Source organism: Arvicola amphibius, chromosome 14 (genome assembly GCF_903992535.2).
Source record: "Arvicola amphibius chromosome 14, mArvAmp1.2, whole genome shotgun sequence".
Classification (NCBI taxonomy): domain Eukaryota; kingdom Metazoa; phylum Chordata; class Mammalia; order Rodentia; family Cricetidae; genus Arvicola; species Arvicola amphibius.
In genome coordinates this window covers 7,385,571-7,409,860 of record NC_052060.1, presented here as the reverse complement: position 1 = coordinate 7,409,860, position 24,290 = coordinate 7,385,571, and the positions used below count along the sequence as shown (strand labels likewise).

General features: G+C 49.9%; 2 protein-coding genes across 3 annotated transcripts; one reads left to right on the top strand and one right to left on the bottom strand.

The window, feature by feature from the left end:
• Positions 1-8,460: 8,460 nt before the first annotated feature.
• On the top strand, positions 8,461-9,392 carry Bola1 (bolA family member 1). Of its 2 annotated transcripts, none has more exons than XM_038311732.1 (2): positions 8,461-8,608; positions 8,911-9,392. In XM_038311732.1, exon 2 carries the CDS (start codon positions 8,914-8,916, stop codon positions 9,325-9,327), a length of 414 nt encoding a protein of 137 aa, XP_038167660.1. In that variant the 5' UTR covers positions 8,461-8,608; positions 8,911-8,913; the 3' UTR covers positions 9,328-9,392. The 2 variants fall into 2 exon arrangements, with proteins under 2 accessions (XP_038167660.1, XP_038167659.1); XM_038311731.1 differs by having other exon boundaries at positions 8,550-8,637.
• A 3,437-nt stretch (positions 9,393-12,829) lies between these two features.
• Positions 12,830-21,519, bottom strand: Sv2a (synaptic vesicle glycoprotein 2A). The gene is made up of 12 exons (XM_038311545.1): positions 20,898-21,519; positions 19,227-19,407; positions 18,567-18,718; positions 18,341-18,474; positions 17,664-17,753; positions 17,361-17,471; positions 17,096-17,184; positions 16,384-16,548; positions 16,076-16,209; positions 14,043-14,249; positions 13,376-13,535; positions 12,830-13,013 (listed from the first exon to the last, which is right to left on the bottom strand). The coding sequence occupies exons 1-12, from the start codon at positions 21,517-21,519 to the stop codon at positions 12,830-12,832; spliced, it is 2,229 nt and encodes a 742-aa protein (XP_038167473.1).
• Positions 21,520-24,290: the final 2,771 nt, after the last annotated feature.

Here is a 24,290-nt window from a genome sequence, read left to right as displayed (position 1 = left end):
ATAAAATAAGCTTAAATTATATAGCATCTTGAAAAAGTAACACCTTGTTACATTTCTAACTAAAACCACTAGCTTTCAACTGCCACCTAGGGGCTGAAGAGATAAAAGCACCTAAGAAAGCCAACTAGCAGGATCTGACCCCTGCCTCTTCTCCCCACTACTGCCCACTTGTTGGGTCCCATAAGGCGTGCAAATAATGGGGAGCAGACCACAGGAGTCTAGAAACCAGAAGCAAACTTTATTCCAATGACCATGGGGAACAAGAAACTTCCAGTTCACTGTGGGCACAGGTCAGAGTTCGGGCTTCTGACACTGTGACAATGGAAACAGGTTTTGAACCTCTTCTGATAATAAAAATCACTCACAGAGATCCACCTGCCTCTGCCTTCTGCATGCTGAGACTAAAGGCGTGCACCACCACTGTGCACCCCAGGATGTCTGCCTTTAAGCAGAAAGCGATTGTTAAAAGTTAACAATGAGGGGTTGGAGAGATGGCTCAGTGGGTAAGAGCACTGACTGCTCTTCCGGAGGACCAGGGTTCAATTCCCAGCACCCACAAGGCAGCTCACAACTGTCTGAAAATCCAATTCCAGGGGATCTGACACCTTCACACCAATGCACATAAAATAAAAATAAATCATAAAAAAATAAAAAAAAGTTAACAGTGAGTGTTAGCTTCAATTCCCCAAACTATGTTTAGGCTTGCAATTTTATATCCTGGGCTCTTCACACTCATTCAAACAGTACAGCAACAGGAAGGCCCATCAAGGAAAAACTGACTCCTCTGGGCGAGAAGATGGAACCTCTGTCTTGGGTGGAGCCCTAACATTCTGAACTACTCAGACATGAACTAACTAACTAACTAACATAACTAACATGAATCCAGTTAGGCTATTCCACCACCTGGTCAATGGCTCCTGGGGAGGCAGGACCACCCTTAGAAAGCCAGGCTCAGCTGGGCAATGCTAGCCCAAGCACTCGGGAGGCAGAGAGAGGTGAATCTCTTAGTTCAAGGCCAGCCGGGTCTACAAAGTGAGTTCCAGGACAGGCAGTGATACACAGAGAAACCCTGTCTCAAACAAACAAAAAGGTCAGGTTCACCTTAAACCTTCTTAAAGGGATGGGTGGAATAACTGTCTCTTTAATTAGATGATATATATTTCCTTCCTCTAACTACACACACACACACACACACACACATACACCAGTGTTAGTATTCAGGCATCTGTACTGGCCTGCTCTTGGGGTCCTGACAGGGTACGTCCTCAGCTGCACCCACTGAGAGCAGCATCTCCTGTGCACATTCACTATGTTCCCTTTTAAAAGGGGCCTGACCTCCTCTCTCTCTCTCTCTCTCTCTCTCTCTCTCTCTCTCTCTCTCTCTCTCTCTCTCTCTCTCTCTCTCTCTCTCTCTCTCCCACTTCTCCCTCCCCCTCTTCTCACCATTCTTTTCCCCAGGGACTGGTCTATGCCTCTTCTCTGTCCCCTTCTTTTCCCCTTCTCTCTCCTCTTCCAATAAACCTCCCCTGTGAGCCCTCTTGTATGGCGTGACTCTCTCTTCCACCATTTTTAAATAAATAACTACACCCAGGACGGTCCCGACTAGCAGCCGTGAGGTTGTGTTGGTGTTCAAACTGACACCATGACCGCTCCGTGGAATGGTTTAGGGGGAGGTTTTTATTAGAGACGTGAGAGAGAGAACAGCCAGGCCAACTGGAAGAGTCCAGAGCAGAGAGAGAAGTAGACTGAACACGGCCCACAGAGTGGTCCTGGCCTCGAGAGAAGCCGGAGCGGAGCAGAGAGACGAGGGGGAGAATAGAGAGCGAGAGAGCAGAGAGATCAACAAAGAGAATGAGTAGCTGCTGGGGGGAGGGAAGCCCCCAGCTGGAGGGAGTTTAGGGTAGCGGGGAGGTTAGAAGGCTTAGGATGCTAACTCGGAGGGAGCCTGGAGGCCAGCGTGGGCTTTGGTTTGTTAATAGGCACCACAGACAGCCACTTTGGAGTTAGAGGAAAGGGAATTTCCTTTGGACTTGGCGGCTGGGTCTACCCAGAAAGGTACAACTTTTTCTTTATTCTTTCTTTCAGACGCTGTCCAGACCTGAATGTTCTTTTTCTGGTGGGCTTCCTTACCGTTTGGTTGAAAGTGTCATTTCAGCCCCTAACATCCTTATCAAAAGAAGTCTGGGATGTTTGGTTGGAAGCGTCACCCCAACTCCTGGCATCCATCTTGGAATGTTGGGTGGAAAGTTCAATTTTAAGTCCCCTCCCCTGGGAGTTGCCTCAGTCCAGACTCTATCTCCGAGAAAGCCCGCCAACCGGTGACCCCTCCCCAGGGAGGGTCAAGACCTCTCCCACAGGGTATTTAAACTGGCCCCCCCACCACCACCGAACGCAGGGTCTCTCCGGTTCTCCTCCCCCACCCCCATGGTTTTCCAGTCTTCCTCCCCAGGGGGTCTGAAGGGCCTCCCGGGAGCGCTGGCATCCATTAAACTTAGCCTTTTTCTAATTCGGTTTGATTTGGTCTGATTTGGATTATTGCGTCGGCGGAGGGGTTTACCGGGCTGGAAAAACTTCACAGTTACTTTTTCTCTAAAGCTTCTGTCTCCACTGTGTGGCTGTCCTCTATGCAGGACTAACTCCGGCAGCAGGGCGATTTTTCCTGCTTGTCTCCATCCTTCCCCCTTGGGGAAGCTGTTGAGATTACAGCTTGCCTGCCCTGGTATTTATTTGGCTCTGTTTTAAAAACAAAACCATTTAATGAAGTTGTCTTCTTTGAATAAATTTTGCCTTTTCTTGACCTTTGAATTTTCCCTGTGTTTTATTTCTTTAATCAGTGGAGAAAATGGACTTTTTCCTGCACCCTATTACCGTCATCTCTGCCCCCAGAGCCCCAACCATACCTGTCTTACCTACATCCTCCTACTTCCAGAGGGCAGAGCTAACACTCCGAAACTCTCCACTGCCTGGGTTTGGCACATGAGGTCCAGAAAGGAAAGGAAGGCAGAAAGGGTAAAGGGGAGCTGGGAATGGAAAGGCACGCCTCGGCCCAGAATCTAGTTGAAGCTTCTTCACCATCTTTGGTGATGCGCTCCAATATGGCTTACATTTGCTGAGAAGGTTGTTTGCATAGCCAGTGTTCTTTTTACATACAGATATTTCAACTAACAATAAAATAGCCCTGGACCATGCTTAAAGCCTAAGCGTGCATATCCCTTACATACCTTCCTGAGATATAAAACTATAGATTTCTGGAAACCTCACAAACAAGACAATAAGCCATATTTGCAGTAAAAGTATATCTCAACTCACCTTGTGTAGCCCTGATGACAGGGTTTTGCTTTATCAGATGTCATGCTGTCTGTTTAATCTCAGAAACCACCTGTGATCACATTTTGAAGTCCTTAGCCACCCTTAGGGATGTAGCTACAGAAGCCACCAAATTATAAAAGGCTAATGTAAAGATGTACCTACTCCCCTTGAGAAGCTCACCACCCACACTTGTGCGTACTAACCTTTTCCTCAGCGCTGTTGGGAAGCTCCACCCAGCCCCGCTCCTCCCATTCCAGACCCCGCTCCTAAACAAGCCTGCCATCTGTGGCTCCACCCCCAGAGGGCAACAAAAGCCCCCTCCTCGGTGGTTCCCCTCGCGGTTTCTCTTCTTCGCCTGGGACCATGAAGACTGCTTTGCTCAGATTAAATCTGTATTTATTAATTTGGCCTGATCTGATTTATTACATCGGCAGAGAGACCCAATATTGGGGTACAGAAACCTTTCATACTCCAATCAACCTCCATGCTTAAATCAGTGTTAAAATAAATCTCCCCTTAATAAATTCCACCTCTAGAAGAACGTGGGGATATGTGGTTTTAATCCCTGCACTTGAGAGGCACCGGTGGGCGGACCTCTGTGAGTCTGAGGCCAACATGACATAAATGAGTTCCAGGACAGCCAGAACTACGTAGAGAATAAAACGTTCTCAAAAAAGCAAATAATAACAAAACAAAATGAGTAAAATAAGCTCCACCTCTGTGTTATACTGACTGTCCTGAAATTCTTTTCTGCAGCAAAGTCGAGAACTTGGCCTCCCCCGAGTAGATGTGCCTGACAAATCTCATCAGGCTGCTACAGTCTGCAGCAGCATAGAGTTGACCATCCCACTGCCAGGGGCTGCTGCAGGTCCCAAAGGAACCAACAGCTAAAGGTGGTGCCTGTTAGCGTACCAAAGTGCACAATGGCCCTCTAGGCTGGCTCGGTACCTGTAGTGCCCCTCAGCTCCTCTCACCCAGCCCTATCCTAAACCTCTCTAGCCCAGGGGCTTCCCCCAGCATCTGACTCCTATACAACGCTGCCATTTCAGCCATGAGCTCTCTTGGTTCTCTTGGTTTTCTCTCTCTCTCCTCTCCTCTTCTTGTCTCGTCCTCTTACACTCTTGTCTCCTCTCACTCTCCTCATGGCCTAATTCAGTCTGCTAATCCCTCTCCCAGTTGTCTCTAGCTGTACTCTCCCTCATAACTACAATAAAAAAAACCTCCTCAGTCGTACCTTGGAGTGTTCATGTCTCATTTCATTCAGCTACCACATCCTGACCAAATACAGTAAGAAAGTAGTCTTGTTGCTTCTTCTAGAGTGAACTCTATAAATCTCTTTAAAAGTGTAGTAGTTTGAACGTAATTGGCCCCCATAAACATATAGGAATTGGGACAATTAGGAGGTGGGTTTTGTTGGAGTAGGTGTGGCCTTGTTGGAGGAAGTGTGCCATTGTGGAGGTGGGCTTTGAGGTTTCCTGTGCTCAAGTTATGCTCAGTGTCTCAGTTCACTTCCTGTTGCCTTGGCATCAAGCTGCAGAACTCTCAGCTCCTTCTCCAGCACCATATCTGCCTATACTTAGACACTGGGACTGTGGGTTAAAAAAGCAGTTGAAAGTTTTAAGTGCTGCTTAATGGGCCATCCTAGTAGGAGCATGGAAGACAGTGGTGCTGAGAGTGATTTGAACTGTAGGGGCATGACTCAAAAGGTTTCAAAGAATAATTTTAGTATGTTGCCTAGAAATTGTTCTTGTGGTATTTTGATGAGGAATATGGTTGCTTCTTTCCCTTGTCCAAAGAGTCTGCCTAAAGCTAGAGTGAGAGATTTGAATTAATTCCATTGGCAGCCTAGTATAGGCTATGTCATGTTGTTACTAGTGTTCATGTTTATAAAGATTTATAATGAAAAAGAGCAAGCTGAGAAAGAAAAAAATACAAAATGTACAATTTGAGGAGAAAAGGAGCACCAGGAAGTGGAATGGAACTAAGTCCTGTGTTCAAGGAGATAAACAGATTAAGAAATGGAATTAAAGGTAAGATGGATCTCAGGGTAAGATCCCATTTGCTAAGTTTCCAATTTGTGAAAATGAATTAAAGAAAAGTTTAGAGCCGGGCGGTGGTGGCGCACGCCTTTAATCCCAGCACTCGGGAGGCAGAGGCAGGTGGATCTCTGTGAGTTCGAGACCAGCCTGGTCTACAAGAGCTAGTTCCAGGACAGGCTCCAAAGCCACAGAGAAACCCTGTCTCGAAAAACCAAAAAAAAAAAAAAAAAAGAAAAGTTTAGAGCCAGTATGGTGGCACATGTCTTTAATCCCAGCCCTCCAGGGACAGAAGCAGATGGACCTCTGGGTTTGAGTCCAGCCTGATCTACAGATTCAGTTTCAGGACAGAAAATCTTAGGCAGTGAAGGAAACCTTGGAAAACAGAAAGCTGGTGAAGATGTAATTGAATGGGAGAGCCTTGTTCCAGCCCCAGCAAGTAGTAGAACTTGACAGCTTTGGCTACATGGTTCTGGCTTTAGAGTTAAGGATAGAAGAAAGGAGTTATGGAATAAAGCCCCTTAGGCCAGGCATGTGTCAGGGGTGTCCCCAAACAGAAACCTAGTAGACAGGCCATTGTGTGAAGCTGTGAGGGAGAACCCTGATTGCCTGGGAGGCCCCAAGATGTCAGAGATGCCAGAGTCTTGGGATACCTGCTGAGGAGAGCTGCTAAAAGCCTAAGAGAAAGAAGTGTGTTGCAGTCAGCAAAGCTGAATAGAATTGCTCAGTGTGAGTTCACTTCCTGTTGCCTGCAGATGAAGATCTAGAACTTCTCAGCTCTGTTGACAGAGGTTTTCTGTCCCTCCTGGTCCCGCAGACATTCAGTCCCAAAGAAACACATAGAGGCCTACATTAATCATAAACTGGTTGGCCTATTAGCTTAGGCTTCTTAGTAACTCTTTCTTACATCTTATATTAGCCCGTAATTCTTGTCTGTGTTAGCCATGTGATACCTTTACCACTGAGACATGCTCATCTTTCTGCCTCTGTGTCTGGGTGATGACTGCAGACTGACCAACTGACGGTTTCCTCTTCCCCAAATTCTCCTGCCTCTGCCTCCCAAGTGTTGGGATTAAAGGTGTGTGCCACCACGCCCAACTATTCTCTTTCTTTCTTTTTTTATTTTAAGGACTTTTATCCTTTTTCTTTTCTCTCCCAAGTCTACATATATTTTTAAACACACTGTATACCACTTAGAGGGTTTTTTATCTAATTCTATTTTTACTGTATATCTCTCTCTTTAATTTGATCACATGAGTCTTTAATTTGCTAAGCAATATGGCTAGGATTAAAGACGTGGCTTTGACAGCTGGATCCACCCCATTCCTTAGCTTTCTGGAGTCCAGCCTCATGGCAGAGGTACTGGCCAGAGCCATATTTATTGCCCAACTCTATGGAGTTTCAAGGTTCTGCCACCACCAAGAAGCAAGCTGTCAGCTATTCATAAACACCTACCACAGATTGGCACCCCATGTTAGGCACCAATATGTTGTATGAGGATGCTTGTGTGTTCCTGGCTGCCCAGACTCCCAAAATAAACTGTATTGATTAAATCACTGCTTGGCCCATTAGCTCTAGCTTCTTATTGGCTAACTCTTACATCTTAATTTAACCCATCTCCGTTAATCTGTGTATCCCCACGTGGCTGTGGCTTACTGGATAAAGTTCCAGCATTTGTCTCCGGCGTGGCAACATGTCTTCTCTCTACTCCACCTTCTTTCTCCCAGCATTTAGTTTAGTTTCCCCCGCCTATGTCTGTTCTGCCCTGCTATAGGCTCAAATAAGCTTTCTTTATTCATTAACCAATAAAAGCAACACATAGACAGAAGGGCTTTCCACACCACAGCTCCTTCTCCATCACCATGTCTGCCTGTACACCACCATGTCCCCCCATGATGATAATGCACTAAACCGTTTTGAACAGTAAGCTGAAGACAAACGCTAAAAAGAAATCCCACTCTAGCTCAGAACTGAGTGTAATAAGGAGTTATTTATTTAGGGGTAGACTCACAGATCACCGTTCTTAGCTTGAACAGGAAACAGCAACCGAATCCCGGTGCTGGAAGAGAGAGGGAACGTGTGCTTTACATAGACATATATAGTATAAAGAGGCCACACCCGAGTGGGTCGGTAACTTAAAGGCTACTGGCTGTAGGATTTCTTATAGCAGTAAGCCACTCCAATTAAATGGATTCCTCTCTAAGAGTCATCATGATGTCTCTTCACAGCAGTAGAAGCCCTAACTAAGACACCAAGCTCCTTTAGTTCCCAAGTCTGGGGGTGACACTTGCAGTAAGCCGTCGTCATACAGGTGGCACAGTTTCGTGGTGCCCCTCTCCCTGCTTCCCCAGTGCTCTGCAAACTCTGAGAGCAAGGCTTGTCTTTATTCTCCAGCCTCCAGCACTGGTCTGGCTCATGATTCTGTGCTTAGGATATAGAACAAGGCTTCCATTTTCTTGTATGTATAATAAATGATTGGGACCCACGGGTGTGACTGTTAGATTTAGAAGTAAAGCGACAGAAGGTAGAACGAGACCAGAAACTGACCTCAACAGGTGAGCCTGTTTATCAGTGCACACCGAGAGGGACAGCCTATCTCTCTCTCCGGAATGAAGGGGTCTGCGAGAGGAAAAAAAAAATGCTGCTTGGGTCTCTATATATAGGGGTGACTGAGAGGCTTTGGAATGAGGAAGTTGATGTAGCTGTAGGGGGCTGCATGAGGGTCTTCAGTTTCTTCTTCCTGGACTTGCTTACTTTAAGCAAGACAGATTACCATGGGAAACAGGCTGTCTCAGCAGACATTTCCTCTGTTGTGACTGACCTGTTGTGCAAAGTCAGATGTCATTGCATAGGAATCCTGTTTTTACTTTGGAGGCACTCTATCACTGACACGGGACAGTAATCCCAGCACGTAAAAGGTAGAAGCAGGAGGATCAGGAAATAACGGGCATTCTGGAGAGGTGGAGGCCAACCTGGGCTGCATGAGACCTTGTTTTTAACTAATCAATTATAAAGGAATAAAACTATTTGAGTTACAAAACCAAGAAACAACAAATTCGGTGCGACGATCCCAAATTTGCAGGAAATCCTTTTATCCTTGTATTTGCTTTGCGTTGCTCAAATTCCGGACGTCGCAGGACTTGGCCTATTGGGAGGAGCAAGGACTACAATTCCCATGAATCCTCTGGGTACTACGTAACTCCTGCCAGACGCAACCGCTACAGCATTTCCTAGCTAGCTTTCCGACGCTCCGTAAAACTGAGGTAACGCAGGCTCCGCAGCGAGTACAAAGGTACCCCCCCCCCCCCAGGGTCTGAAGTGGGTGTTAGGGCTCTGACTCAGCCAAAAGGACGAGGTTGCACACCCTCCATTTTTGCAGCTCCCAACCATGCCTTCCCAGTGTCCTTAGTGCCCAGCGCTCCGGTCGTCGAACAATCGTCCTTGTCCCTCCGCTGCCGGCGTAGAAGCGGCGTTAACCCGCCACGCAGTGCGGAGGCGGTTTTGGGGTGCGTGGGGAGGGTGTGTGGACCCAGCTCTCAGCCCTGCGCCCTTGGTCTCTCCGCAGCGGATGCTGAAGGCGCATTTGGCCCGGTGCATGGTCTCCATGGCCACGCGCGCGTGTGTGTCGCGGGACAGCACGGGATCGGCGGCTGGCGGGCCAGTGGAGGCCGCCATCCGCGCCAAGTTGGAGCGAGCCCTGAACCCCGAGGTGCTGGAGCTGCGCAACGAGAGCGGCGGTCACGCCGTCCCGGCAGGCAGCGAGACGCATTTCCGTGTGGCGGTGGTGAGCTCTCGGTTCGAGGGGCTGAACCCCCTGCAACGGCACCGGTTGGTTCACGCGGCGCTGTCGGAGGAGCTGGCTGGGCCGGTACACGCACTGGCCATCCAAGCGAAGACCCCCGCCCAGTGGAAGGAGAACCCACAATTGGACACTAGCCCCCCCTGCCTAGGTGGAAGCAAGAAAACTCGAGGGACCTCCTAATACCAGATTGGGAAAACAACCATCCGAATGGGCCAAATGAAAATAAAACCACTAAGTCACTACTACCTCATACCTTGATTTGTATGGACCACTACCCTTTATGCTAACATACACCATGCAGAGGTAAAGAAGCTCCTGGCCAGCGAAAGCTAAGCTAGAGAGAGCAGCTACTCACAACTGCCCTTGCTTAGGCTAGTCAAAAAGGGCTGCCCAGTCTGATGAATCGGAAAGGGCCATGAAAATAAAAGAGAAGCTGCCTCGCGGGGTCAAAGCTGTGTTCTAAATAGCTGCTATTATTGTGTGTGTGATGGGGGTACATGACACCAGGGCCCTTATGCAGAGGTCAGAGGACAAGGACAACTCTTGGGAGTCTGGGGAATTAAGGTCATCAGCTTTACACAGCTGTTAGGCCCCTTCAGACGTTTTTGTGAGAAGAAAATTACATGTAGACTAGAGAAGGGGTCCATGAAGAAGTGAAGTATTGGTTTTTACAAGGATACCAAGAGGCCGGGCAGTGGTGGTGCACACCTTTAATCCCAGCACTCCAGAAACAGAGGCAGACAGATCTCTGTGGGTTCGAGGCCAGCCTGGTCTACAAGAGCTAGTGCCAGGACAGGCTCCAAAGCTATAGAGAAACCCTGTCTCGAGGGAAAAAAAAAAAGGATATCAAGATTAAACCGGAAAGGAAGAAATCCCTGTATCTGAAGCAGGAAAAGAACCGAAACAAACACAGCCTGGTTTTTCAAGGGAAGTTCAGGTGATGCTTAAAAGCTGCTTTTCAATGCCCTGTATGTGGACATTGTCAAAGAAAGGTGTTGCTGACCATAGTTTGGGCCGAGGACGAGGCTCAGTGGCAGAACACGTGACTAGCTCCTCTGAAGCCTTGGGTTTAATCCCAGCAAAGCAGATGTGGATGATATGTATATGGCTGAGTATATAACCTTGACCGTTTCTGACTATAAGCCGTTGCTAGATTGGACCTATTGGGCCAGTTATTAAAGGTTTCAGAGCCCTGTGTAGTGGTGCACGCCTTCAGTCCCAGTATGAAGAGCAGAAGCAGGCAGATCTCATTGAATTCAAGGCCAGTCAGGACTTAATAGTGAGGCTTGCCTCAAAAAAGAAACAAAAACCATGTGGTTTGATTAAAGTAGCAATGGACTAGAGTAAAGGAATCAGGAGCAAACTGCAGGGAGTAGGAATTCCCGAAAGAGAGCTAGTTCAGCACTTTGGAGCACTTCCTGCTCTTCCAAGAGTCCAGGTTTGCTTCCCAGCACCCACAACCCACCCTAACAACTCCAATCGCAGGGTATCTAATGCCCCCTTCTGGCCTTGATGGGTACCAGTCATATACACATGTGCAAGCGAAACACTTGTGCACATAAGATGCATGTTTGTGTTACTTTTTTGCAAGAATAACAAGGGCTCTTAACCCATAGGGTCACCTTTTTTTTTTTTTTTTTTTTTTTTTTAAGAACAGCTTAGGGATCTTTATTTTTTTATTTATTATTTATTTATTATGTACACAATAGTCTGTCTGTGTGTATGTCTGCAGGCCAGAAGAGGGCACCAGACACCATTACAGATGGTTGTGAGCCACCATGTGATTGCTGGGAATTGAACTCAGGACCTTTGGAAGAGCAGGCAGTGCTCTTAACCTCTGAGCCATCTCTCCAGCCCTAGAGTCACCTTTCCAGCCGCCACAAATAAATGTTTTTTAAAGAAACAAAATAGATTTGAGGTACCCTATTCCACAATAATAAGGGGGTTGCTTATTTTGGCTTTGGAGAAGAAATGGTTTCAGCAACACTATTTTACCTTCCCCAGACTGTCCAGGTGCAGTCAGACGTGAGTAGAGAAGCCAAGAAGCTGACAAAGCCACTTTGAGTTTTAAGGATTTGTACCCTTTATTTTTCAGCAGTATTTTTCATTTCGTTTTTCACATCAATGAATCAGGTTTAGGGTTCCCCAGGAGATGAGAAAGTAGATGTGTCTCCCCTGGGGCTGTACAGGAGAGGGCTACGTCCAGCAACGGAATGGTGAGAGAAGGGGCACACACGTACACTGGGCACTGGAGGAAGAAGGCAGTCCTCTGAGCAGACACCAGAGTTAAACAGTCACTACCTGGTTCAGTGTTACAAAATCAGGGAATGGCCTTGGGGGCAGGGGCACCAGAGGAAGCGTGAGGAGGGCGAGTTTGGATTTTCTTTGTTGTGGTTATTTTAACTTCCTGTTAGCTTTTTAACATTGTACAAACAGCTAAAAACTCGAACGTGTCACAGCTACAGAGGAGGCGTGGCTACAGAGGGTGGGTGAGAGAGGGGGTACCAAAGAAAGCAGCCACATGGGGTAGGGAAAAACGGAGAGGCAGCTCTACCTACGGAGGCTGTTCTGTGGAAGGGCGAGATGGGGAAACTGAGGCTTCTGGTCCCTGCATTAGGAGTCCCTCACTGCCCAACCTCTTTAAGAAGGGTTGAGGGGAGGACCCCTGCTTCCTGCCCCTGCCCCCAACTCCTTGTGCTTTTGGCTCTGCTGGTTTGACCTTATGCCTGGTTATTTTCCCTTTCTTTCCTCTGGTCCCCTGCCTAGGAGGACAGGCCAGGTGGGAGGGCTGTGGCTAGTGGGTGGAACCTCTCTAGAGAAGGAAGGAGAGTGAGGCCTTGTCAGATGCCCCCAGGTCTCCCTAGATGGCAGGACTCTCATCCAGGCCTGGCTGGTGCTCCTCCCTACCCCCACCCCCCAGCTCCAACACAGAAGACTCTGGGAGGTAATAGAGAAGAACAGTGTTGTGTGTGTATGTTCACTGACACTACCACCCTTGGCTTATATGTGAACAGTATAGTGGTACCCCTACCCCCTGGCATACACACACACATTCACACATACATACACACACATATATATACACACACACAGAGTCCTGCTAAGCTGCCTCAGAACTTATATATAAATAAGAATCAGAAAACTAATTCCATAAAATCCAGGCTTCACATTTGTAGCCTGAATTGAGGTGAAAATGGAGGCCAGAGGGCTGAGGTTTATTGCTACTCCCCAGCATCCTTGGGAGGTTAGACGGCACCCAAGGCCCTTCCCACTCAAGAAGTTCTTTTGGTCCAAGCCTCAGCCCCCAACATAACTCCATACCTGTGGTTCACCATGGTCTAGGCAGAGGGAATGAAGGGGAAGGCAGAAGTTCTGGAACCCCTGGAGCAGGGAAACAAGGGCTCCCCACTAACACTGGGGGAGAGAAGGATGCAACCCAACCTTCTCCGGTGCAAAGTCAAGGGTGGCAGCAGGTGTGGGGGGTGCCTCCTCCCAAAAGTGGGATGAAGGGACCTTCCCTGTAGTCCCTGCCCATCAGGGTCACACACATGCACACTGGCACACACAGCTAAGACACCAAACACAGGGGAGTGAGGACCAGGACGGCAGGGCAGGGAAGGGATCAAAGGAATTATTGGTCTCACAGTGTGCCTGCCGTCCCTAAAGTCCTGAGCCCCTATCCTCACTGGAGTACCTGCCCCCGGGTCTCCGGCAGCTTCAGGGCCAGAGAGCTACCAAGAGCAAGGGCAGCTGAGGCAAAGAGGATAGGAGCAGCCTTGGTGATTCCCACAAAGGATGTGAAGATGCTGATCCCCAGAACTGCTGCCAGCTTGCACAGGGCATTGAGGAAGCCAAAGGCGGTGGTCCTGCTCAGGAGGCCCCAGTGCCAAGCCACATGGCCGTCAGGGCCCAGAAGAAGGAAGACAGGCAGGCGGAAAAGTGAAGCCGGGAAAGATGGCCAGCGTTCAGGAGAGGGGAGAAAGGATGGAGAAATGAGGGGAGAAGGTGGGGAGGCAGACAAACCGGGAGACAGAGAAGGAGACAGAAGCATGAGGTTAGTAGTTAGAAGTACAAGGAATGAACACCGAAGCTCCCAACTGTTCGGGGAAAGCTCAGCAGGGATGTGTGTCCTGTCCCTAACGATATTCTTCCCATTCAGCCCCCCACTTCACCCTACTTCCCCCGTCCTGCAGCTCCTAAACCTCCTCCCCTGCCCCCACCACACTACCTCTTGTCCGACGGGTAGAGTTCAACAGTCAGCACGTCCAGCGCGTTCCAGGATGCAATGCTGACCCCCCCAAAAAGACAGAGCAGAGCGATCATGGCTGACTCGCTGTTCCCGAAAGATAGGAAGAAGCAGGAAACACAGGACATCACACTGGAACCAGCTGGAACCAGAAGGGAGGCAATGAAACCCAGCCGTGGTCCACCTTGCCATCAGCTTGCTTAGCGACATCTCCAGGTAACTGTTTCCCAGGGAAGTCCTCAACGCCTGTGCTTGTTACTATCGGTAACAGTGACAGCCATTTATTCAATACCAATTTAGAGACAAGTAACTTGAGTACTCAGATGTACCTACCCGAGACAACAGCCCTCCTTTCCTACGTCGCTGGTGCAAGCTCACCCAGGGCACAGCCTGCCCAAGGTAAGTGGCAGAGCTGAATCTCCAACCTATAACCTCAAAATCTGTACCCTACTTGCCTGACATTCTCTTTTACCACCTAGAGTAACTTCTAGGCAAGATCCGCCCCCATTTTGCAGCACCCCTAAACAAAACGAGACGGGAAAGCTCTCTGGCCAATCTCTTCTGCGGCAGGAGGTGAGAAGCCTACTGAGAGCCCGCCCCAGCCCCAGCGGCCTCGATGCTGATCAGCACCCAGCCCTCATCGCCTTACCAAGCATTCTGAGCCTGCCAATCTTGTCCATGAGTAGGGCAGACACGATATTTCCAGGAAGCACAGCCAACGTCCCCAAGAAGCTGACAAAGTACACCATGTAGGCACCTTCACCGGTTCCTGTCACGTCGAGTGGGCAACCTTCCTTATTGTGCAGGAATGTGCTGTTTACCAGACGACTGTTCACAAACTTGTACTTAAACAGGTCTAGGAGATCAAGACACAGAGCAGATGCTGAGGTGGAAACAGCTCCTGCTGATGGCTTAAGGATCTGCTGCATTTGTGGAAGTTAGAAGTCAGGGGCTCTCAGCATTATCCCTGGCACCCATTGCAAAGCATCAAATAAGATCACCATGGAAACTAGCAATCTTTCAGCAGACCGTACTCAAGAAGCACGGCGTGTCTGAGGCTTTGCTGGTCTTTGTTTCTTGTTTGTCCCTTTTGTCCACCTGAGCTGGCTACAAACAGGAGCCCTGCTGCTGGCCTAGGAACTGCTTCAAAAGAAAACATTAGACATGAATCTTAAAGTCCTACCCTCTTTCTCTTTCTTCTCTTTCTCTGCAAGGTGGGAAAAACTTGCACAGTACTCTATTTTGAGGTGAGATGCTTCAATCTCACAGAGCTACCACACAAAACAGCCATCTAGCTAGGACCATTGTTTAAAAAGTAGATTCGGAGGGTTTTTTTTTTTTCTTACATATTTTAAAAAGATATATCTTAGTAGTGTGTGTGTGTGTGTGTGTGTGTGTGTGTGTGTGCCATGAGCTCTCAGAGGCCAGAAGACAATGTTAGACCCTCTAGAACAAGAGTTACAGGCACGTGCGAGCTGCCCGATGTGGGTTCTGGGAACCCAACGTGGATCCTCCGCAAGACCAAGTGCTCTTAACTGCTAAGCCATCTCTCCAGCACGCTTAAAGATTTGGTTTTGAAACAAGGTCTCACGTAGCCTGGCCTGGTCTTAAACTCGCTATTTAGTAAACTTGCCTCCTGATCCTCCTGCCTCCACCCCCAGGGTGCGCTACCATCCTCAGCTTAGCTGTTTGGTTTGTTTGTTTCTTACTAGGGACTGGAACCAGAGAGCATCACAGGAGCTGGGCAAGTGCTCCACCCACCACTCAGCCACACTCTCGGCCCTTTTATCTGTTTTCATTCTGAGACAGGATCTTATAAAGTTCTGTGGGCTGGCCTTAAACTCTCTCTGTAGCCCAGGCAACTTTCAATCTTCCTGCCTTGGCCTTCTACAGAGGGGGATTACAGGTCTGTGCTGCTAGCTGGGCTAAGAAAGAGATGGGTGCCATGATCCCCAGTCTCTTCCTTTTTTTAAATATTTATTTATTATGTATACAATATTCTGTCTGTGTGTATGTCTGCAGGCCAGAAGAGGGCACCAGACCTCATTACAGATGGTTGTGAGCCACCATGTATGTGGTTGCTGGGAATTGAACTCAGGACCTTTGGAAGAGCAGGCAGTGCTCTTAACTGCTGAGCCATCTCTCCAGCCCCCCCCCCCCCAGTCTCTTCCTTATTGAAAATCCCTGGGGGCTGGAGAGATGGCTCAGTGGTTAAGAGCACTGCCTGCTCTTCTAAAGGTCCTGAGTTCAATTCCCAGCAACCACATACATGGTGGCTCACAACCATCTGTAATGAGGTCTGGTGCCCTCTTCTGGCCTGCAGACATACAGACAGAATATTGTATACATAATAAATAAATATTTTTAAAAAAAGAAAATCCCTTTTCATTGTCTTCCCTTTTCCTCATAACCCAGATTACCTCCTTCATACTCCCATTAACAATACCTCACTGAACTTTTATAATCACAGCTAAAGATAAAGACATGTGACATTTCCCTCTGATAGTCGATCAAAATACCCAATGTTCATTCTATGTCCCAAATCACTGATGGTAGTCAGTAAGCGACTCCAAGGCTCCAGGGGACTTTCAGCTTGAGAACTGTAAGCTAGAGGAAGAGGAAGCCTCCTTCTCCCTTCATCCAGGTCCCAGTCCTTAGTCTGACACCCGCTGGCCACCTTACCAGTGTTATAGAACACGGTGTTGATGAACGTGCAGTTGCGGAAGAATGTGTTGCTGGACGTGACGTCTTCGAAGTAACACTCCTCAAATAGGGAATCCTCAAAGGACACTGACTTCAGACGCAGCCCGATGAACCTGCAGGACCAATATGATGAGACACGCCCCTTCATCCTCAGCCCCTCACTGGCTTTACTCCCCTACAGAGATCATCAGCACTGAGAACACACAGGCCTTGCCTGGGCTCAGACTCATCACAGTGACAGAAGTAACAGGGACAGGGAAGAGTGGCGTTGGAAAGTCCCCACGTACTTGTCATTGAAGTACTGCCCCCCTCGGTGGATCTGATTCTCCAGCGTGAAGTTAAATGTCACATGCTCTACACGCTCCCCTGGAAACACTTTGGTTCGAGCTGCATAGTCCACAGCCTGGAGATGGCGGATCATGTCAGGGAACCAGACAGTCAGACCGTAGTAGCTGGAGAATCAAAGGCATGGAGTCAGACAGGACAGATAAGAGCCCTACCAGAGGGAGGGATGAACACTTCACCTGTGTGCTTACCCCCGCCTCAGACACACACACCCCTTCCAGGACTGTGGTTCTGGGGGCTTTAAGGTCTGCTTCCTAGGTATTCCCTCTTCTTCTGCCACCTCCAGCCCCTTAGCTTGTCTTATTCCCATTCTCTCTGAGGCTTTAGATCCCCAGCCACCCCGTCCCATGCGTCTCCACAATGCAATGCCCTACCTCAGTGCGCATGGCATCACCACACAGACTCAAGAGCTAGCTTTATCTAGTCCTGGCAGAACATAAACTATAAGGACTGGAGCACGTCTACTCATCCTACTGCATTGTCCGCACAGGATAAAAATGGATACCCGCCAGCCTGAACTACAAGCTTGATGAATTCGTTAAGTCGGGAACCCGGATAAGGCATGGCGAGGATGCGGACAGACAGCATCTTCCCTCATCATCTGCCCTTCATTTCCAGTCTCCTCGCTCTCCGGTCCACACACAGCCCTCTCACCTGAAGGACATGGTGAACCACACACCCATCATCATTAGCGTGATCCGCCGGTACTCCGGACTGAAGCAGGAGAGGAAGTTTCCCCACACCTACAAGGGACACAGTGAGCGCCAAGGGTGGCTACACCCCCGTCCCTACTCATAGACCCCCATTTTCGTTTGTTTTTCCACCTCCCTCAGCTCACTTTCACCATCGCACGGCCAAGCCCTCCGCCCTCCATTTCTCCCACTCCCTTATCTTTCTCCACCATTCAATCCCCCATTACCTGACTCCCCAGGCTCAAAGCCCGGACTCCCCAGCGCTGGTACCAGGTCCCTGTGTCCGACTGAATCTCAATCAATTCGTCCTCCTGATGAATCGTTTTAATGTGGGTGACCTGGGTCCAGAAAAGGGGTGAGTTGTCATACACTATTTCCCACCCCACTCCGCGTGTCTCGCAGAGGCAAAGTGAGAGGCAGGGAGTGACATAGTGCCCGCGGGCAGGGGTATCACTGAACTACAGTGCGGGCATCCAGAAAGGGTCCGAGAGGGGGGTTGTAGTCAGGACAGCGGGAAGAGCAGCACTTACTGAGAAGACCCGCTCGGGATGGCCCTTGGCTCGCATGTTGGTGTCGTGAACCTGCTTCAGCACCATCCAGGCTTCATCGTGCTTCCCGTTCTAGAAGCACAAGTCTAATTCCCAACACGCCCTTCAGGGCAGGCTCCCAGATGCAGTGTTACAGAACCCATCCCTCCAGTCCGTCTTCCAGGATCCCAAGATGCAAAAAGATTCCCAGCTCCCCTGCAACCCTAACCTATGGGGATATGCATCAGCCCGAGCTGGGGTACAGCAAGGCATGATCAGACTCGGGCGAGAGTTGGGGTGTGGGGGGATTGCAAGGGAACAGGTGCCAGCATAGGTCCTAGGTATTTCTTCAGTAAAACAGAAAGGGAAAACCCAAGATGTGGAAAATGATGGTCGAGTATATGGCTCGAGGCGGAGCCACATCCCAGTCTGCGCTAGAGACAGGTGTAGTTGGAGGTGGGTGGATCCCATCCTGAGCCTGCAGAATCTTAAGCCACCCATAGATGGGTGGGTTTCCTGACCTCTCCAAACCCCTCTGGAGACACAGTTTAAGACAAAGGAAGCAAGATAAAGTCCCCTAGAGTCATGGGCACATGAAGGAGGAAGCAGTCCCAGGAGTGAACCAACCCCACAGCCAGCATCTTTGTCCCCTCCCCATCCTACCAACGCAATCCATTCACCTCTAGGAAGAAGCGGGGACTCTCTGGCTGCGTAGTCAGAGCCCCGATGGCAAACACAGAGGGGAAGGCACAGACGAGGACGAAGACCCTCCAGCTGTGGAACTGGTAAGCCGAGCCCATCTGGAAACTCCACCCTGACAGACAGTCACGGAATCAGCAGAGAAGCAGGAAGCTGAGTGCCCCCATCATGGGGAGCACAGCAGAGGTGGGAGAGACTCCTGCTTACCGTAGTGGGGAATGATGGCCCAGGCCATTGCAGCCGCATACACCCCGCCGATCATCCAGAACATGCAGAGCCAGCTCAAATGTTCCCCACGCTTCTCCTGGGCCAGAAACTCCGAAAAATAGGAGAAGACAATGGGGATGGAACCGCCAATCCTGTACCGTTCACAAATTAACATCAGAAAACAGCCATCTTCCCAGTCCCCCATCCCAGCACTCTGGGTCCTCAGTCCCCAATCATCTCCACCTCATACATTATGTCCTACAAACTCTTCTTGCCACCAGCCAGCCACCAAGTCATCCTTCTTGGGACGGCAGGAAACAGGCGAGCAGGTCTCAAGGCAAGAAAAGAGCAAGCATTCAGCCTTGAAGGTGGCTAAGACTCGGGACAGGGTAAGGCTGAGGCCCGCTGGACCTCAGTGTAGAGTCTCAGAGACAGTTAGAGGTCAGCTGGAGGGCTCAGGGATGAACCGGGCATAGTGTTCTGCATGTTACCAGACAGGCCTTGGGCAGACAGAGCTGGCCTGAAGACGGGGTGGGGAGTGGGAAAGGGGTCCATTCACTCCATTCACACGTATTTAAGGTGTATCCAATAGGCCTAACACCAGCATACCAAGTGTCTGTTACAGCAGCGTCTTTAAGGGTTTAGGATGCGGACACTCACCCAACCCCAGAAAGGAGGCGGCAGAAGAGGAAAGTGCCGTAACCCTGGACGAAGGACGAGAAGAAGGCGAAGACACTGTTGACTGAGAGCGAGATGAGCAGACACTGCCTCCGACCCAGCCGGTCAGCCAGGCCGCCCCACAGGAAGGCTCCCACCATCATGCCTAGGTACACAATGAGGCCTGCGGAGAGGAAGAACCCGGAGGGACGTGAGTCCATACGCCTCAGTTCTCCCAACAGCTGAGCACTGTAGGGGTTAAAACTCCTGGAACAGAAACTCTGAAGAGCCTTCTAGAAGCTAAGTCTACCCAAAGACAGGGAGGTGGGGGGAGATGGGTGAACAAAGACGAATCGTCATTACTGCAGACCAGGGTTCAAAGACAAAAAGGCAAATATTTAAGAAAAACCCTCCCTCACTTTCCTCCCCTTCCTTCTCCCAACCCCCTTCCTCTCTTTCCTCTTCTCTTCCTTCCTCTATACACATAATACTCACCCCCAACTCACCTAAAAGTAAAATGGATCTGCCTAGATTCCTAGATGCGCCCCCATCCACTCTACCCTCCCAGTTTGATTTTTTTTTTAAATTGTGTGTGTGTGTGTGTGTGTGTTTTTTTTAGATGGTGTCTCACTATGTAGCCCTAGCTGTCCCAGAACTCACCGTGTAGACCAGGCTACCTGGAACTCATAGATCCACAAGCCTCTGCCTCCTGAGTGCAGGGACTAATGGGGTTCATACACATCACCCCTGGCTTCCCCTCCCCTCCCCCAACACAGTTGTGATGCCTTCAGAGAAAGAAATTTCTCGTTCCTTGGAAAAGGGGTTTCAATACAACGTTTCTCCTTTATCCTTCTAGCCCCAATACTTGGGGTCCTAAGATTCCCCCGGTTTATTGTTTCTTTCCAAAAAACATATTGGAATTTTTTTTTGTTTTGTTTTGTTTTGTTTTTCGAGACAGGGTTTCCTTGTAGTTTCTAGAGCCTGTCCTGGAACTAGCTCTTGTAGACCAGGCTGGCCTCGAGCTCAGAGATCCGCCTGCCTCTGCCTCCTGAGTGCTGGGATTAAAGGCGTGCGCCACCACCGCCCGGCTTGGAATTTATTTTTTAAATCATCTCCAAATTTTGCATTTTATCAATGCCCAAACCAAGCCCCAAGAGAGAGACCTGTTCACGGCAAAGCCAGCCCTCTATAATTTCTCAGTGAGCCTATAGGATTCCTCCTTCTAGATCCCTGTCAGGAAAGGCCATCAAAGACATTCCCAGTCCCCAGACACGTCTATGTCTGAGATGTCCCTTCCTACACTACTCCAAACAGACCCTTCCCATGGGTATCAAAGCGTTTCAACGCTGTTGTGCTTGCTCTGCAGCAGGGAAAGGCAACTCAGCACCAGGGTAGAAGGCTTTGAAGACACACTGCACAGTAGCCCAGCCCACTAGGGCCATATCCAGCAGTTAGGCAAACTACCACCCACTCAGACACTATTAGTGAAAGCCCCAACCCAGCTACAATCCCTCTCTTTCACATACAATTTCATTTGCTCAGCCTCCAGAAGAGGGTGTCTGGAGGGGGGGGGGGCGGTGTGCGGAGGGTCAGTGGGCCCTCTAGGTATATCATATACAGCTATTGGGAAGATCTGGGCAGTCCCCAGCAGCAGGGTGCCCACAGGGTTCTTACCCAGCATGCCTTTGTTGGAGTCAGACAGGCACATATCTTTCTCAGCACTGGGCAGCACAAAGCCCACCACAAAGACCTCGACGCCATCTGCCATCAGCGCCAGACCCAGCACGAAGTAGAGTGTCCACTGGAAGCGGCCATGGCCACACTCCCGGAGGATGGTTTCATACTGCTGAGCCAATTCTTCCCGGTCTTTCCGCCGCTGTGCCTCCCCGCGACCCCCAGGAGGACCCTCCCCATCACTCAAACCTCCTCTTACTCCAGCCAAGGGTGCCCCATCTGCCATCCGTTCGCTTTTGCCCCCAGATTCTGCCCTGGGAATGCCCTGATATTCCCCCTCGTAGATCTCATCATCCTCATCGTGGCCCTCAGTGGCATCACTGGAAGCGCCGCCTTCCTCCTCATCCTGGGCCCCTTCTCCGCGGTAGTAGCCACCAGCAGGGGCCGGGAAGTCATCGTCATCATCTTCCTCCTCAAATCGGGAGTAAGACCTTCGAGAATATTCATCCTGGACCCTGTCCAGGCCCTTCACCACCTTTTTGGTCGCGTGCTTCTTGACTTCTTTGGCGATGTCTTTGGCCCCACGGATGAACGCTGCCCGGTCTCGGAAGCCTTCTTCCATGACGGGGCTTGGGCGCACCTCACTTGATCTACCTCCCTCGTGGTTTCTTTTACAGCCTTTTGTTCAACAACTTGAGGGGTCAAGAAGACCCTCTCCCCAGAAGAAATGTGATCTGGTATCTTTGGGCTCAGAACAAGAGGAAGTAGGGCCTGGCCAGTGACAACAACGGTGAAGGAAGGGGAGAGTTTTGTTCTGCACCCAGTTCAATAGGGGGAGTAAGGGAGGAACCGGGGAAGCAGGGGGGGTGGGACAGGAAAGGGGAGCCGGGTTGGAGAGGAGCCAAGATATCTCAGGGAGGGCTGCCGACTTCTCCTCCAGGAGCCTCTGGAGACCTAGAAAAAAAGAGAGGAAAAGGAAGTTCACTAGGCTAGTGAAGGAGGGCCAATATGGAACCCCTCTCAACCCAGAAATTGACATAGACCATGTGGAACAGGAAATGCCTCTACCTCAGGCCACCAGCCATCAAAGAGAGATGATTGGATGAGCTAGCTGACTGTGGGCCACCCAACAGACAAGCCCCTTGACTTTGACCTTGGAGGGTAGCTCTACAGGATTTGCTCTGGAAATCAGCCTTTGCCTAACCTCTGCCCACACCCAGTTCAGACCCACTGGGAAGAAAACTCGGAGACACGAGAATTCCCTGCTCTGGTCTGATGAGAGATTCCCATTGAGACCGAGCTGAGGTTGAAGTGCCGACGGACAAGCCCTCCTCCCAGGTTCCTCACGCCACTGATGACTCTGAAGGCGGGGCCTCCACAGATCTTCCCTGGAGGTCTCCTCAGGAGAGATTTCTCCCAATTTAGCCTAGTAGGTAAAGATCAGCCTCCAGAGTAGGAGGGACTTGGGTTTGGCACGGATTACACGAGTATGACATGTCTCCGAGCACCCAAGCCTGGGCTCCCTCTTACTTAAATGGGGAAAATAAGGGTTTAGCAGCTCAATGCAGATGTGCTGACCTCAGGCCCTGGCATAGGGAAAGTGACAGAAACATGTTAGCTCTGGTGTCGTGGAGACAGAAAGGCCCACAATGGGACGCCCTGCAATCCCTCCCAGAGATGCCTCAGCTGAGCCACCTCTGCATGTTCTGTAGGGTGAACAGCAGAAAGGGACATCATCAAGGAGAATGCTGGCCGGACCCAAAGCACGTGGCATCTCAAGTCCCCAGCCCCCTACTCGCTAACTTCAGATGGGCAGGCAGGTTGCCCCAATTCGCCTGAACCTCAATGTCCTTATATTTAACTTGATGATAATTAACTTGGGAAAATCCATTTCTCAGAGTTGTAAAACTTAACCTTACAGTATAGCCTATGAATATAAGCTTGTCGCCTTCCCTATTATATTGAGAAGGCGCGAACAAAGCAGGGAGGGGCAGTCAGCAGAGGTCCATACTTGGCTGTTGATGCCCAGGATCTCCCCAGAACTCTGGGTTTAAACTAATTCCAGCAGCTGGAATGATTAGAGCCTCTGTAGACCAACAGGATAAGGGATCCCAAAAGGGAGACCTGGAACCTGGGTAGAAGGGACAAAAAGGAAATCACGAGCTAAGAAGACACAGCTGCTATCTCCTTCCTTCAGAATGTCACATATAGGCCCCCTTTCGCCTGTGGGGTGGGAGGTCACAGTTCTAGCGAGTGTCTAAGTCTATAGTGGTGCTGCGTTTCTCCAGGGTCTCCCTTCCTAATCCCCCTTAATTCCTCAGATCCTTCCTGAGTCGGTGACAGAAAGAGTCCACAAATACCGCATTGCGTAGGCAGCTGGTGGGAAATGAAGGGGGCCTAGGACTTCCCCTTAAAAAAAAAAAAAGACACCCCATAAAGGGAGGTAGAAGATAACCTCCCTCCTGGCAACAGAGGACACAGGCCTAGACTCTGAGCAAGATCATTCCCCTAAAATAAGCCTTTGCTCCCACCCAGCCGGAGCCTTGACTAATGTCACACACACACACACACACACACACACACACACACACACGTGCGCGCGTGCTGGTTGAGAAGGGTAAAGAGTGCTATGTCATTCACAAATGAAGCACTGGCAAGGACAGATGTAAGCAGCTGTCCATCAGTGACCAGAGCGGTGACCCCTGTGTCACCTTTTCTTCACAGCTCAGGGAACAGCCATCCTCAATGCAGGTAATTTCCACCCCTTGCTTTCTTTCTCAACCATGGTCTCCCCTCGAAGGAAGCATTTGGACCCACCAAGAGCTGTTCCCCGTGCCTGTTGACACTGTTTGTCCCTCACAGGTGACTGTGGGGGTAGGGAAGGCTTCCACAACAGTAGACAGAGGCTCAAAAGCCAGATCCCCCCCCCTCCCCGGCCAGCAGACCCAGGAGTGAGGGAAAGAAGACAAATTCTTTGAGCTGGTGAGGAAGCGGTGCTATATTTAGCCTGCAGAGCAGCACAGAGTGGCTGAGCCTGAGGAAGAGAGACAGCACCGGGAGAGGCGGAGTTAAAGACGACCAGACTGGATTCACCAAGTCCTTTAAGGCTGACTGGCTTCACCTGACCGGAAGAAACGGGTCCAGATTTTCTGCAGAGGGTGCAAAGGGCGTATGGAAAGGACCTCAGAAGCAAACCATTCCTTTCAGGACAACTGGTCAGGTCCCTCATCAAAGCCCTTGATTTGGGGGCTACCCAGGTCAGCCCATCCTATCCCGGGTCATTGGGAAGTGACAAGGTCATCAGCAAGCAGTCATTTATCAAAAGGTTCTCATGCCAAAGGACAAGGGACAGAGAAGGTAGGGTGTGGGGGTTCCAGAGCACCCTGTCACATC